At 35.5% G+C, this 15,608-nt stretch overlaps 2 protein-coding genes across 2 annotated transcripts in view; one reads left to right on the top strand and one right to left on the bottom strand.

Annotated features, from left to right (window-relative positions):
• The first annotated feature begins 92 nt into the window (after window positions 1-92).
• LOC140140322 (uncharacterized) lies at window positions 93-1,915 on the top strand. Its single transcript, XM_072162094.1, has 5 exons — window positions 93-277; window positions 563-602; window positions 793-903; window positions 1,285-1,392; window positions 1,808-1,915. Exons 1-5 carry the CDS (start codon window positions 149-151, stop codon window positions 1,849-1,851), a joined length of 432 nt encoding a protein of 143 aa, XP_072018195.1. The 5' UTR covers window positions 93-148; the 3' UTR covers window positions 1,852-1,915.
• A 3,248-nt stretch (window positions 1,916-5,163) lies between these two features.
• The window catches only part of LOC140140801 (serum paraoxonase/arylesterase 2-like), a 50,716-nt gene continuing 40,271 nt past the window's right edge, over window positions 5,164-15,608 (bottom strand). Inside the window, exon 10 of the mRNA XM_072162560.1 lies at window positions 5,164-5,351. Within this exon, the coding sequence (XP_072018661.1) occupies window positions 5,166-5,351 (186 nt within the window). The 3' untranslated portion in view covers window positions 5,164-5,165. The remainder of the gene's footprint in view (window positions 5,352-15,608) is intronic.

Here is a 15,608-nt window from a genome sequence, read left to right as displayed (position 1 = left end):
TTTCCATTTCCAACTTATCAAACAAACAAAGAAGCAAATCAAAGTTTTTCTTAATATTTCTCAAAACTGTATAATTTAGGTGCAGAAGGTGTTAAGACGAAAATACCGTCGAATTCGTCGTCGTTCATCAATTTCTGCAAATACTAGTATGATGTCTGGTACCAGCTCAAGCACAGTAATGTCTACTACTACTACTTGTAAAGAAAAGAATCCGCGAAAGAGCATTCCTACGCTCAAGAAGTTTAACACCAAAAATGCACCCCATGTAACAGCTGAGGTAAAAAAACCAAAAAACTAAAAGATGATGCTATCGGGTAAATTTGTGTTCGTGTAATTTTAGCACGACATGGGGGTTTAGCGTTACTTTATAAGTCAACTCATGTAAAAACAAACTTGATCCAATTCTAACATTTTGATTTCAAAACGAGAGGGTTTCTTCTATCCGACTTGAAATGACACCCAGCAGATAGTACCGTAAGATGACACAATACAGGATGTTGGTATTCTGTCCACAGGAATACAGCATAATAATCGATCAAATGCAACGTATTTATTTTCACAGACCGTGACAAAATATAGAGTGAAGAAAAGTATGTCTTCCGGTAAGTGAGTAAAATTAATCAAATAATTTGAATCTTTGTCGGCCCATTGTTGAGCGCTAAGAATTTTTTACCCTGATTTTGATAATCAGATTTCGAATCAGTAAAGCGCGTTGTATGAAATACATGGTCAAAAATGTATCACTCGTAAACTGACAGACAATTCACATTTAGTTTTTGCTCAATTTTAAAGATTCTCTTGGGAGAACAGCTTGGGACAAAGACTCAAAGGACAAGAAGCCATTGGTATCAACGATCAGCTCCCATATTCTACCTGCTCCTCCTGCCAGTCCAGAACTGTACAGTAAGTGACACAGCACTGCTCAACTCTTTGTCAGGTTTTATTTCCCAATTTCAATAGACATGAAATATTTAATAATTAATACAATCAATTAATAAAACATAAGAAAAAACACATTAGTTATCAATTAGTTAACAAATGACTCTGAAAGAATAGTTATAAGTGACTGTTATGGTATTGTTGCTTTATTGAAGTTCACTAACACCTGGATTATTTTGAATTAGAGAGAGGAGACGAGCGCTTTAGCTATTAGCTAATTTATTTATATACGAAAAGGCGATTATCCGGATTCGGCTGTCTGCTGAACACATAACGACGTGTTAGCGTATTTAGTAATTAAATTAAAACAATTCAGAATGTTTATATTTTCGTTTTTCTTTTTAGAAAAAACATCCTTATCGGAAGTAAAAGTTGAAAACAAGGAAGCAATTATTGTAGAAGAATTGCCATTGGAAGAAGCACAGCCTTGTGAACAGAAAGACGTGCAAACAGGTAACATAATGCAATGGTATATACGTAATTCTTGAGTTCTGATCTACCGTATTGAAACGGATAGGAATAGTGTATGTTATTGAATAGTAACGCTCTGGCCATAGGCTTCAACATAAAAAGTTTTGAGATATTTTTTCAAAATATCAAGAGCTCTCTTAAGAACCACTGGACCAATGCTAGGCTTGTTTGTATTCATTTTAATGCGTTTGTCATTCCAAATATGGTCATGAAAATTTACATAAAATGAAAATTGTCTGCAGTCAACACCCGCGTGGAGTTAAAGCAGTTAGCACAAATTGGCTGAATTTCGAAATTTGGCCGCTTCTTTTTTGAATTATAATAATTAACAACTCATTTTTAATCTAATTCCACGTTGACTCATTTTCCCTTGTTTTCTATTCTTTTTCTTAAGCAGATCAAAAAGAAGAAGAAGTGCACCATCCAAATTCACCACACTGAACTTACAGTATGATACTATGTGTAGGCTACTGGTTGGGGGTGTTTTATTGCTACATTAGTCGAACCAATGTGTTTTGGCATCCATACACCTGAAATGATAAAACTAAGATCCTATGAGAGGTTAAAGGTCATAGTGGAGCCAAAATTCAAAGAATAGTCATATCATGTTGTAATATATCTCAAATATTTTTTCTTTCATCGCTAGGAATTAAAAAAGTCAATTGTCATATTGTACTGCTAGCAGGAGTTATAAAGGAAAAGTCCAAATGTCAAAAAAATTCTTACACAGAGGTCAAATTCAAAAAAAAAAATTCTTCGTCTTCGATAAAAGTAATTTACTCTGTTGCCCTTTTAGAAATAGAGCCTCGATATTGAATGATAGTGTAAATATTTTTTCTTGTATCTACTTGATTCCTATTACTGCCGCTCCAGAGGTACGCTGTTGCTCAGCAACGTCATAGAGTACCCGTGTGGTTATTCTAGAATACACAAACCTGAATCACGTGTACAGTACACACACTGGAACTGGATTGTTACTGCACTGGTACTCTAGAGTAGCCACAAATTAAGCCGTGCAACAGGGTACCTCTGGGGTCAACAGCAATAGGAATCTTGTGGTGTATGTTCGAATTCGGTTAGTATTTTGGAATTACGTGAGTGTAAATATAATTATTCTTTTATTTAAGGGGGTACTACACCCCTGTGGTAAATTTGTGACTATTTTTGCATTTTTCTCAAAAAATAATAACACACTGGTAACAAAAGTTGTGTATATTATTGGGGCAAGGAATCCAATTACTACACTGAAATGTCAGTGTCTCAAGAAAAGCGGTTCAGTATATATGATAGGAAACGAGGTACATCCTAGTGGTACCTTATTTCTTATCATAAATAATGAACCGCTTGTCTTTGGTCACTGAAATTCCAGTGTAGTAATTGGATTCCTTGCCCCTATAATATACATAACTTTGTTACCACTGTGTTATTAGTTTTGAAAAATGCAAAAATAGACACTAATTTATCGAGGGTGTAGTACCCCTAAGATTATTAAATTCATGATCTAAACCAAGCTGGGGCCTTGATCAAACCTTGGAATACGAAAAGCATAATTATGAATACAAAAAGCAAAAAACATGTAGTTACGCTCGTATATTGGACGGTCAAGTATATATTTTGTATTTTGAAAATTCATTTAACCAAGCTGGGGCCTTGATCGAACACGGCGCACACCGACATCGCCTGGCTAATAATTATTTGGTGCAGCAGAGATACTAAAATAAATACCCGGGATCGATACACGTGAATTGCTATGCACGATTTTGATATCAGACGAAAATCTTCGGATACCGGGGTGGAAAATGATAAATATCTCCCGCTTTCGTCTCAAGAAACCAGATCTGGTCTCATACACTTGAAAATACGTGTTGAACAGATATGATAGTCGTTAGTTTGCGCTTTGAGAAAAGGCCGTGAGTCTTGAACTCAAAATCTGACCAAAATTTTAATTTTATATTGCGTTGGTCCTGTATGGACTAACAGCGCGCAGGCTATAGCTGCACTCACTACTCCAGTGGAGACAGTATGACCATTAACCGCAATGTCGTATACAAGCTTACTCACACATCGAGAAATCAATTACCCCGGCTATTGTCAGTAGCCTTAGTCAGGTCACTTGGCTACTGCGTCTCATATTAAAGGTGGAATAAAATGGCCATGCGTGGCTGTGGATTCAACCTACCATGGCGATTTCTACCATGAAGATATCGGGGCGATGACACTGTGCGGCGTGAGAACGTAAGGTAATAAGAGATGGGTAAATGTTGTCTATAATTATATTCAAAATAAAAACAATATAAACTGTTTATAATTATATTTTGTTCACGGTTGTTTGATGTGCTCATTTATTAATTTTTTCTGACAAAAACATTATATAATGTTCAATTCTACTCCTGGGCAAGACTAACTGGTATCACATTAAACACCCAATCAGTGATCCCAGCGAAAGTGTAACAAAATTAAAATTGTTTATAAATTGCTTAAAAGTGAAGGATAAGTGTTTCAAAGTGTCATCTGGTATCTTTTAAATGAAAAATTTGGCAAAAAACATAAAAGCAGTTTTAACGAAGTTGAAGCCCCATTCGAATACATGTAGCTAATTCAGATACTGTCAGTATCTAAATTACAGATTCATGTAAATTCCTGATTTTTGTCTTAACTACACGTCTTTCGGCTGAACCAGAAGCAAGCTATGTTTACATATGTATGACAATAACAAAGGTATCAAAATCTGAAGTTTGATGACGATCGTCCGGATGAGCAAATCACTGAATGGGCCTTTAATACACATATATTTTAAAGTTATTTTAAAGATTTTCTTTTCTATATCATATTATTCATCTTTTCTGCTTTTTTGTGGTAATTTTTATTCTATAAACTGCACATTGAGGGCGCTATTTACATATATATATATTAAATTTAAATTAGCCAAATAATATTACTTATTTCTTACATTTATGATGAAATGTTTTTTGAAGTATTTTGTCTGATGTTCTAATACCATTATACAAGTGTCTACCCCTTGTAATGATGCAAACAAGATTTAAGATAAGTAGCGCCATCATTGTTCAACTTTCCTTAAAAATGACACAGTTTTACATTACATCAAACAACCGCGTGTTCTTATGCCGTGGTTCGATCGTTTACTCAGAAAAGCGTACTCGTCACGATCACCGATCATTACGATATGAATACCAAATATTGTGCAATGAAAAGCATTATTTATGGGATTAACAATATTGTATAGCAGCATTAAATTAAATTAAAATTTACTAAGTTGTTGATCAGTAGTGTAAATCAAGTATGGTATTACCATGTTAAACCGGGGTGCCATATTCCTTGTTGCGGACAGTGTGACATTTTTACAATACAAATACCGATATATTTAAAATCTAATATTGGTTCTTTGATATGGCAGCTCTCATGTCACTCCCTGACTGCAGAATATGTACCAAAAGACGCCTAAGCTTTTACGCCTTACGTCCCAGACGTAATTTTGGACGTCTACGAATTTCGCGGTCACATGGCCGGAAATCACAAACAAGCATTCATATTCGTATTCATTTATGGAATCTTAGACGCATGAGATTTTCTTAGACCTCCAGGATTGACCAAATACTATGATATTTATTGGCAAATTAGAAAGCTCGCAAAAGATATCCTGTTAACAGGAGTTTGCACAGTATATTACAGTAAATCTTTGCATCTTTTGATGTTCTTGGTCATCCATAACCGTCAGCTAGGTACGACACAGCTTTTTAGAATGCAATAACCTGACAATATGCAAGTTTGGTAGTAGTTGTTCCAATCAGCAATCCTTTTGTACTCTGATGATAAGTTGCAACTGTGGAACCTGTAAGAAACTCTCCAGTATCTGCAAACACTTCGCTTAATGTGTACTCATGTGTTGCTCTAGTGGGGTCTTCCCATTTGACATGTAGCACCTGTGGACGAGATTCAACAAATTAATATGGGTGAATAAACCGATACCGATTTTTCACAAAAAGCACCGAATTTTGCTCAAATTGGGTGTTTTTAAAGGCACATTTGCGCATTGGTCTCCACTGAAAACCCACCCATCGATATACCAAAATCACAGAAAGGGTACTTCACAACCATGGCACATTCTTGAAGATCTTCAACCAGGAAGAACCCCCAACCCCAGAGGTAAACACTATTCAATCTAATACTATCAATGCCTTCATTAAATTTAAAAGCAATGGTGGCACCAAAAGGGTACATGGGATATTACCCCCGGTTGAAAATCACAAATGTTAGCACCTCCTGTGATTCAGATTTCCTTGCTGTTATTAACTCGGTACCGCCTGATGTATTAAAACAATTTTGCCGCCTTGCTCAAAACCGTCAATACGCGGTAGTACATACTAGTATTATATACTGTAAAGTGTGCCGAGGCTTGTGGATCAACATCTAGGCGTTGTGCCTTTAGATTCAACCCATCGTGGCATGTTTTTCAAACAAATCCAGGTAACCGGGCGATCATGCGATATGCATATCACGCAAAAGACGAGGTACAAATGTTTGACCGGCAGGCTGGATTTGTAGGAAAAACGTCCCTAATGGGTTGAATCTGCTATAGGATAGTGGCCTTATTCCTATGGTCTGGTGATGATATACATGGTATTGATCCATAAAGGCAATCCAAAAGAAATCTAGAGAAGCTATATACAGCTCACTACTCTTCACGAATTGGCCACCAGTTTGTCATTTTTACGGACATTTTTCCCAGTGTGTTCATGACTCATTAGGTACTTCAAGGGGAAAGGAAGAATAACATATAGAAGGAAGAAGAGAAATGGTAAGAAATGAGGAACGAGAGGAGTAGGAGGAAAAAAGGAAGCAGAAAGAAGAAAAGGAATGAGGAGGAAGAAGATAAAAAAGGGCATGTACGTGGACGATGCAATAGAAGGAACATTAGCAAGAATAGTAGTCTGAGAAATGAATGTACATAATATAATATTTATAACAATACGGAATAAAAGTGTATTTCACTTACTTGTGAAGGTGAATTGACAGTTATATTTTCAAAATGACCCACTAACTTATGTAACATGGGATGACCACCTATCCATAGGTTCCCAGTACCAGGTTCTACAAATATGTTATCTCCAAATGTACCTATATCAATCACCTAAAATATAACACATAAAGAAAAACATGTCAATAGAATAGGTTCCCAGGAGGTCGCAACTCCTTGTGGGATTTCTGTTGAGAACGTACGGGTGTGGATTTGAGGGCTCCCTCGGGTTTCGTCAATTAATGTGAAAATCAGTTGAAGGTTTCAGGGCAATCCTCTGCATAAGAGTATCCAGGTATAATGTGGTACTTGCAACACATTTGAGGTCGTCAGCGGGCTGACTTTTGAGACACGGAATCACGTTCTAGAAAACAAAATACCCCGTGTTAGAAAATAATGGCGGTTGCATTATCAACAGAGCGGGAAGCCTATTCAACACACAGACCAACTTCTACGATTTGTAATTAAAATGTTATATGCTCTCTCAAAATACCCTGGATGAGTTGGAACAGTCAGGAGGGATTAACACCCCATGAAACAGGCCGTGACTACCTGTAATAGGATATTTCTGTAGAAATCCGTACAACCCCTGTGGAAAACATGACATTAGTCTCTTACACAGGAGGTGTAGATTTCAAATGGAGTCACCCATTCAGGTAAACCCATTTGAAATTCACACTCCCTGTGTCGAAGATGTACGGTCATATGTTCCATAGGGGGTGTATGGATTTAAACTGGAATAGCCCAATTACCTGAACAAGTTTGAGTGATGCATCTTCATTGCGTTCATAGATATTGATAATCATACCAAGTGATTGAGAAACATACAGGAATCTGGCGAGACAAAATAAACAAACGAATGCAAAGGTTGTATACTATATATATTGCAGATTTTTTTTCTCTCTCTCCCACCATCTCTCCCTCTGCTTTTGTCCCTTCTATTGCGGCTTGTGATGAGAAGGAAGACTATTTAATCATGAAGCTTCTGTCGTCAAGTGGATAGGATGCAGGTCTATAGTGTGTCTCGTTTCAAGTTGACAGTAACGCCATGTTCGTAGTGCAGATTCGCAATTAAGTTTAATCTTGAGGGGCGTATTATACACACGCTAAGGGCCATTTGTCCACAAGTTGTTGACGCAACCTGGGAGACACTAACAAATTCGTCCCTCAAGTGACCCTTCAAGAGATCAAATTGTTTTTGACCACCCGTGCAGCCAATTAAAGCAACACATAGCGAATGCAGTAAAGTAAGAACTGTTCTTTGCTGTGAAAAAAATACCTACTTATTATCGGGTGAAACAGTGACGCCATTGTTCCCGAATCCTTTATCAGCCACTATGCGCATGTCCTTGCCGTCATAGTAAACAACGTTTCCTTTAAGTGACATCATGAATGTCTCTAATTGCCTAGGAAAGAAGCTTGTTGCATAGGCATCGTTGGTGGCGTAGAAGGCATCTGAACTGACTGCAGCTACGTCATTCAAACTAATTTGAAATATAAAAAAAGCAAGTTATACAAAAATGAAGACAAATCCAGTAAATGATGTGTACTGATGCTACTGTATTAATTATAGGCAGTTAGGTGACGTCAACGCATTGAGGGCGCACGTTTCCCGCGAGCATACAATTTAGTGCACGCCTTGTCGCATGCTTAGAAAAAAGAACAGGAAAAATATTTTGTAAAGTAATGTATCATCGTGTAAATACCAATTCTTCTACCGGGCAGCACATTTCCAAAATGTAGACCTTTTTACAAAACGATGACGATTTAACCCACCTCCCTAAATTGCACCTTGAGGTCTGTTTTGAACAGTTTCACAATAAACAATAGTCAATTCCCTAATTCGCTTTCTGGTTTGGACCTTCTGCAGTACCGGTTAGAGCCCTTTATGTTGTTGTTGTTGGATAGTCCCCCTTTCAATAGAAGCACCTCAAAAGAGTAAATTTATATTCACCTGATACACTAGTTCACAGTCACAAAAAACAGTCAATAGAAGTTCACTTCAACAAATACTTATAATATCACAAATGTTGAAATTCCCTGTAGAAGAAGGTTCGATATCTCGAGAACATTTTTGCCCTATGTCGAATATAGAATAACGTTCGTTATGTTGAATTTAACCCAAACTCTAGCTAACCTTATTCATAATTCGACATAGCAAACCTCATTTTCGACTTAGCAAAGCTGTGACATTGACCTTTTCGGTAAATCTCGTAAACCTTTGCGAGTACACCTGAGATGTCGTCATTTGATGTCACGCCGACTTGCAACGTGCAGTAACGATGTTCGATGAACGATGTGCGCATCGGCGCAGATCGGTGTGACGTCAAATGACAACATCTCAAGTGTACTCGCAAAGACTTATGGGATTTACCGAAAAGGTCACTTGCGGTGCGGCCGGACACCGGAATACCAACCTTCTCAAAAGAGGATCAATAACTGATTTCTTGTGCTCCAATATTAGTGATTTATGATCAAACTGGAAGACTTCAATGACGTCCTGATCATGGCGATGATTCACAGCAAAAACCGACACAACACCTGAAGAAGAATAAGACATTATGTGATACCTTACATAATTATATGTATTATGAAATTTTGAGCAGCATCATTTATGAGAATCTGAAAACCGATGGGGCCGAGTTTCGTGCCCTGAGGGACTCCTCCATGAAGTGAAACATACCTTACATAAATATGTGTATTATGTAATATTTTCCATCCCATTAACAATATATGATAAAGTTTACAATGTGATGATCATTACAGAATTATTCAAAAAAGATATAAATCATTGAGCTAAACAAAAGCACTTTTTTAAGCTTCTTTGAGATTTTATTTTATATTATTGACTAGATTGCCTACCGGTCTTTTTATCTTCGTAAGCGTCTATTCCATGAGGGAAAAATGTAGCATATTCGAAGTTCTTTCCTACAAGTTTGAGTTTTATTGCACCTTGCTCTGGATGATTGAAGTCAAAAAGAAATATGTTTCCTTGATGCTTCAAGATTTCATCACACTTTACCATCATAGTTATCAAACCCTGAAAGTCAAAATTGAACATAACAAACCATGCTGGACGGTTAGCCGTCGAGGAAGGTAAAACTGGGGGACAACGACGTAACAAAAAATTCTTGGGTAATTTTTTTTTATTAATTTTTAAAAACTAGATGAAATTATCTAGGACCAGTTTGTTTATTTTTTTTAAATGTTGACCAACTTTGAGAAATTTGCACCAAAAATGGTTAAAAAATGCTATATTTAAACAAAAATCATAAAAAATTTGATTTTCGTCCAAATTTCAAATATTTTTGGTGAAGTTCGACAAAATTCCAAAATAAATAAATAAATAAATAAATAAATAAATAAATAAATAAATAAATAAATAAATAAATAAATAAATAAATTTAAAAAAAGATAAATAAATAAATAAATAAATAAATAAATAAATAAATAAATAAATAAATAAAACAACGGGACCTAGATATTTTTATCTAGTTTTTTGCCGAAGATTTTTTCATTCTGCTCACTCTTTTAGTGAAAGAATTGTTAAACTTTTTACATTTATAATAAGAGAGTATAGACGAATCCAATTTCACGCATTCCTATACCTTAATGGCTACCAAAGTTGGGTCTCCGTCGGCTCAATCTTACCTCGGCCTGGGAGGGTATTTTAAACTGCATTCTATCACCCGTGTTATACGTAGACAAAAGAATGATGACAGTTTACAACAAAAAAAGAATCTAACATCGATTTTTAAGCGGCTTTTTGGTGTTGCGGGGACCCAAAGATGGCCGACCAAATCCTGACCATGACTTGGCTCGTTGGATTCGTCTATATTGCCACTTACAGATGAAATCAAGGCAAGACCATTAGATAATAATGCTATGTCTTCTGATCCACCATCTGCAAAACAAAATGCATAAAAGACATTGTCAAATCCTCAATTCTATAATATTATGGCAAAACGAGTCTGTATTGAATTTTTTTTAAACGATTGAATACGTTACCAATTTCGGGAATGATCCTACAAGGTCCAGGATAGTGCCGATATAGCGCTTGTTTATGAAAGCCCATTATATACCTACATCAGAAGTAAAAACAAAAGATTCATGTACGATAAATCTGAATTTATACTCCATCGCTGAGCGACAAGCGATTGGTTGGTAGCCAATGAGGTGACGCGCATTTTGTTGCTTTGGGAAAAGCTACCTTATTGGTCAAATATAAATCGCCCATCGCCCAAAAGTTCATTTACCATTTTATATGCTACATTTCTTGTACAGATTAGCTATAATAGTTTAAACAGTATGACCATTCATTTAGAAATGAATGTATTTAATTAAATGTTGGCAATTAATATATGCAATTTATGTGAATTAATATATTCAAGATAAAATTCAATTTACTGCTGCACATTTGATCGATTTGAAAGTATATCAGGCTCATGAATGATTAAGCAAATTTCATAAAAGCAACTTACCCTAGAGTTAAGATATGCCGTAATATTACCACGACGGCAACTGTAATTATAATGTGTTTCCACATAATGACTGCTTAATAAAACTTCCTCGGGACTGTGATTGTTACCTGTAAAATGTAATGCGTAAAGGCACACAAAACAACAACAAAGACTACTTCTTATACTTGAAAACGAAAATGCGAAATGCGCTTTTATGGCTATTTATCCTACTATTAGCATTTGGGTGACTGTTTATTGTTGACAATTTGTACAAATAGCACAAATAGCCAGTTGCTTAAGCAATTTTTACAAATTGCATAAATAGCCACAAGTCTTGCAATTTGTGTCATTTATGTCACTCAATTGCACGAATAGCCTACATTTGCAAGAAAGTGTGCAATTTGTACAAATAGCACAAATACCCAGCAAACACAAAAAACGTTTTAAAAGGTTTTAAATAAGTTATATTTTGGCTTTTGGTTTAGGTAAAAACGTTTTAATAACATTAAAATGTCGGGTTATATAAAGGTCATGATAACCGTTTTGTATGAAAACACACTGCAACAATATTTTGTAACTATTTTTGAAAACATTTTTGCCAAATATTTTGTCAATATTTAAATAACATTATGTTAAAATATTTGAACCCAGCAAACACAGAAATGTTCTTAAAATGTTTTTTCAGGAGACATTTTAATAACATTTAAATGTCGGGTTATATAAAGGTCATGAAAACGTTTTTAAAACGTTATTGCAAATATTTTGGGCAAACATTTTTCGCAAAATATTTTATCAACCCCAAAATAACATTCTGTTTAGAATATTTTGTATCAAGTTTTTAAGAATGTTTTTGGAATGTTATCAAAACGTTTTTATACCCTTTATATAACCCGACATTTAAACGTTTTCGGTAAAACATTTTGGTTTGCGGAGCAGTAGATTATCAAATAATGTTTTTTAAGGTTATGAAACAGTTTTATACTCTTAATATACCCTTTACAAATTGCATAAATAGCCACAGGTCTTGCAATTTGTGCTATTATGTCAGTCAATTGCACGAATAGCCTACAGTTGCAAGAAAGTGTGCAATTTGTATAAATAGCACAAATAGCCACGTATGTAAGCAATTTTTACAAATTATAGAAATAGCCACAAGTACTTGCAATTGATGCAATCTATATATCGGACAAATTGTATAAATAGCCACAGGTCTTGCAATTTGTGTGATTTATGTCACTCAATTGCACGAATAGCCTACATTTGCAAGAAAGTGTGCTATTTGTACAAATAGCACAAATAGCCACGTATTTAAGCAATTTTTACAAATTGTAGAAATAGCCACAAGTACTTGCAATTGATGCAATCTATATATCGGACAAATTGTATAAATAGCCACAGGTCTTGCAATTTGTGTGATTTATGTCACTCAATTGCACGAATAGCCTACATTTGCAAGAATGTGTGCAATTTGTACAAATAGCACAAATAGCCACGTATTTAAGCAATTTTTACAAATTGCATAAATAGCCACAGGTCTTGCAATTTGTGTGATTTATGAGCACAAATAGCCAGTTGCTTAAGCATTTTTTACAAATTGCATAAATAGCCACAGGTACTTGCAATTGATGCAATCTATATGTCGGACAAATTGTATAAATAGCCACAGGTCTTGCAATTTGTGTGATTTATGTCACTCAATTGCACGAATAGCCTACATTGGCAAGAAAGTGTAAATTTGTATAAATAGTACAAATAGCCACGTATGTAAGCAATTTTTACAAATTGTAGAAATAGCCACAGGTGTTGCAATTTGTGCCATTTATGTCAGTCAACTGCACGAATAGCCTACAGTTGCAAGAAAATGTGCAATTTGTATAAATAGCACAAATAGCCACGTATGTAAGCAATTTTTACAAATTGTAGAAATAGCCACAGGTGTTGCAATTTGTGCAATTTATAAAAGAAATGATGACAATATCTGAGTTGCTTCCAGTAAGCGGTATTTGTGCTATTTGTGCAATTGGTGGAAAGAAAATTTAAGGAAGAATGATACGTACGAGGATGTTTACATACATGTAACAACAACAAAAGTCCGAAAACTATGGTTACACTCAACATTTCGGGGCTCGCGCTGCGCTGCGCCATTTCTTTCGAGAACCGCTTTCATATAAACCGTGAAAATTTAAGGAAGAATGATACGTACGAGGATGTTTATTACAAAAAGTCCCAAAACTGCCCTATGTAGCGCTATTCCCGCTAATAGTTTCTTCTAACAACTCTGTTAAATGTGTCGTGAGATTATATACCTTGTATTCGTTCGTTGGCTGCTTATCTCTGTAATGATCAGCAGTTATATGGACCTTTGTACCACACCATAGACTTCTGAACGTGAACTTGTGAACAAGTTCAATTGGAATGTTAGTTTCAACTGTAAATTTTGTTCTTTTTTGAACAATCACAAGTAAAATGAAGGTGTTTTAAAAACTCACATTTTTAGTGACGTTTCACCTCTGCACTAGTCCAGGAGGATGTGAGTTCATAAGGTCAATGTCGGGGACTAAAGGTCACAGTCGATGTGAACACATGATATACCACCTACAGCCATTTTGTTCAATATAACGAATGGTTCTTTGTCAGTTATTTTTATCGACATGGTATACTACTTATCATGCTTATGGACCACGTGGCTTTGTGTGACCTTGAGTTAAGGTTGGTCTGAACCCTAGAGTTATGGAAACTTTCGGGCCTCATAACTTGTAAGTTGTTGGTCTAAAGTATATAAATACAATAACCAACTTTGAGAAATTTGCACCAAAAATGGTCACAAAATGCTGATTTTTCAAAAAAATCATAAAAAAGCCAGATTTTGGCCCAAATTTCAAATATTTTTGGTGAAATTGGTCAAAATTAAAAAAAATGAAAAAACGGGTCCTAGATATTTTGATCTAGTTTTTAAAAATTAATAAAAAAGATTTTTTTTGTTAGGATGCACGAAACAAACCCCTTTATTTTGGGGATTTTGGGCCAAAAATGGCATTTTGGCCCAAATTTGACCCCACAGATGAACTTATCAAGTCTTTGCCATTCTAAATATGTATACTTTTATATACTGTAAACAAACAATTTAGAAGTTATGAGGTCCGAAAGTTTCCATAATTCCAGGGTTCAGACCAACTTTAAGAGGCATTCCCGATAGGTTTGGTAAATTCCCTGACTAATCATAGTTTCATTAGACTGACAACCCATCACACTGTTTTCACACTGCATTTTAAATTAATTAGTTGCTTGTTAATACATTAGGCCCGGGGTGGGGAACTTCAACTTACATTTGAGATCTTATCTGTAGATTATTTTATCAACTGAATGAACCCTATTTGTTTGCAGACGATAGCTAGAAACAAATTAGTTCGATCTTTCGATCGACCATCGATGCTTGGTCGGTCCTTATTATTTATGGAATCAATTAATTCACCATTATTATGTGTGTTGTTATTGAAAAGTATAAATTTAATTATGATTAGTTAGATGTTAGTTCATTAATAACAAGTATCGAAGCAGCATGGACGGTCGCTATAAAGATCGAACAAAATTGCTTTGGTTTTTTTGGTGAAAATACTGTACAAGTAACAAACTTACACGCTTTAACAATCATTGTATTTAGCAGAAGTGATGTGCATTTCTGTGCATTTCTTCTATTATATATATTATAATTATATATATGATGATTTTTTGTTGTATACAGACGAAAACGATATGCAACACTTTTTCTTTTTTTTTCTCTCCTCCTCCTCTCCTCTCCTCTCCTCTCCTCTCCTCTCTCCTCTCCTCTCCTCTCCTCTCCTCTCCTCTCCTCTCCTCTCCTCTCCTCTCCTCTCCTTTCCTCTCCTCTCCTCTCCTCTCCAATACATACATACATACACATAGTTGAAATAACACTATAGTATAATAATGCTATTAAAGAAACAATTGCTAAGGGTCAAGAACAATTGAAACATTTACATAAAGAAAGACAAACACTCTTTTCAATAATGGAATTTAAGAGTCAATTTTAACCCGGGAGTTGTTTGTTAATACATTTAGGCCCGGGGTGGAGAACTTTTCAACATTGTGTTACGTAACACCGTGCTCACAACCCGTAATAATTTTCTGTCAAACAAAAGAGGTCACGAAGTTGCCGTCGTACTGTACGTCACACATGGCAGAGTCATCCTCATTGAAATAAAATTCTGTCCTCCATATAAGGTAACACGAGGTAATTCGCATGATAATACAATAAAACTGGTTATAGGTATGAATGGTTGTAGAATCGATATAGAGACCTGTCCATCTGTAAACTTAAGCTCAACATGGCTGCTATTCCATTAGTTTATTGCATACACTCTATACTTAAAGCGCGAAAATTTGCTCTAAAATTTCTATCGGTGGATCAAGCTGGCCTGTCGGGTAACACCCTTCAAGCAAACAAAATTCTGTTGTTTCTTCTAACAACTGTTAAATGTGCCGTGAGATTATATACCTTGTCCTCGTTCGTTGGCTGCTTATCTCTGTAATGATCAGCAGTTATATGGACCTTTGTACCACACCATAGACTTCTGAACGTGAACTTTTGAACAAGTTCAATTGGAATGTTAGTTTCAACTGTAAATTTTGTTCTTTTTGAACAATCACAAGCAAAATGAAGGTGTTTTTAAAACTCACATTTT

Source organism: Amphiura filiformis, chromosome 19, assembly GCF_039555335.1.
Source record: "Amphiura filiformis chromosome 19, Afil_fr2py, whole genome shotgun sequence".
Classification (NCBI taxonomy): domain Eukaryota; kingdom Metazoa; phylum Echinodermata; class Ophiuroidea; order Amphilepidida; family Amphiuridae; genus Amphiura; species Amphiura filiformis.
This window is presented reverse-complemented; position numbering and strand designations above follow the sequence as displayed.

Excerpts from the sequence above, each read along its gene's own strand:
- LOC140140322 (XM_072162094.1), top strand. The coding sequence starts at position 149 with ATGATGTCTGGTACCAGCTCAAGCACAGTAATGTCTACTACTACTACT. Across the intron at positions 278-562 it reads CACCCCATGTAACAGCTGAG|ACCGTGACAAAATATAGAGT; the intron begins GTAAAAAAACCA and ends TTATTTTCACAG. Across the intron at positions 904-1,284 it reads TGCCAGTCCAGAACTGTACA|AAAAAACATCCTTATCGGAA; the intron begins GTAAGTGACACA and ends TTTTCTTTTTAG.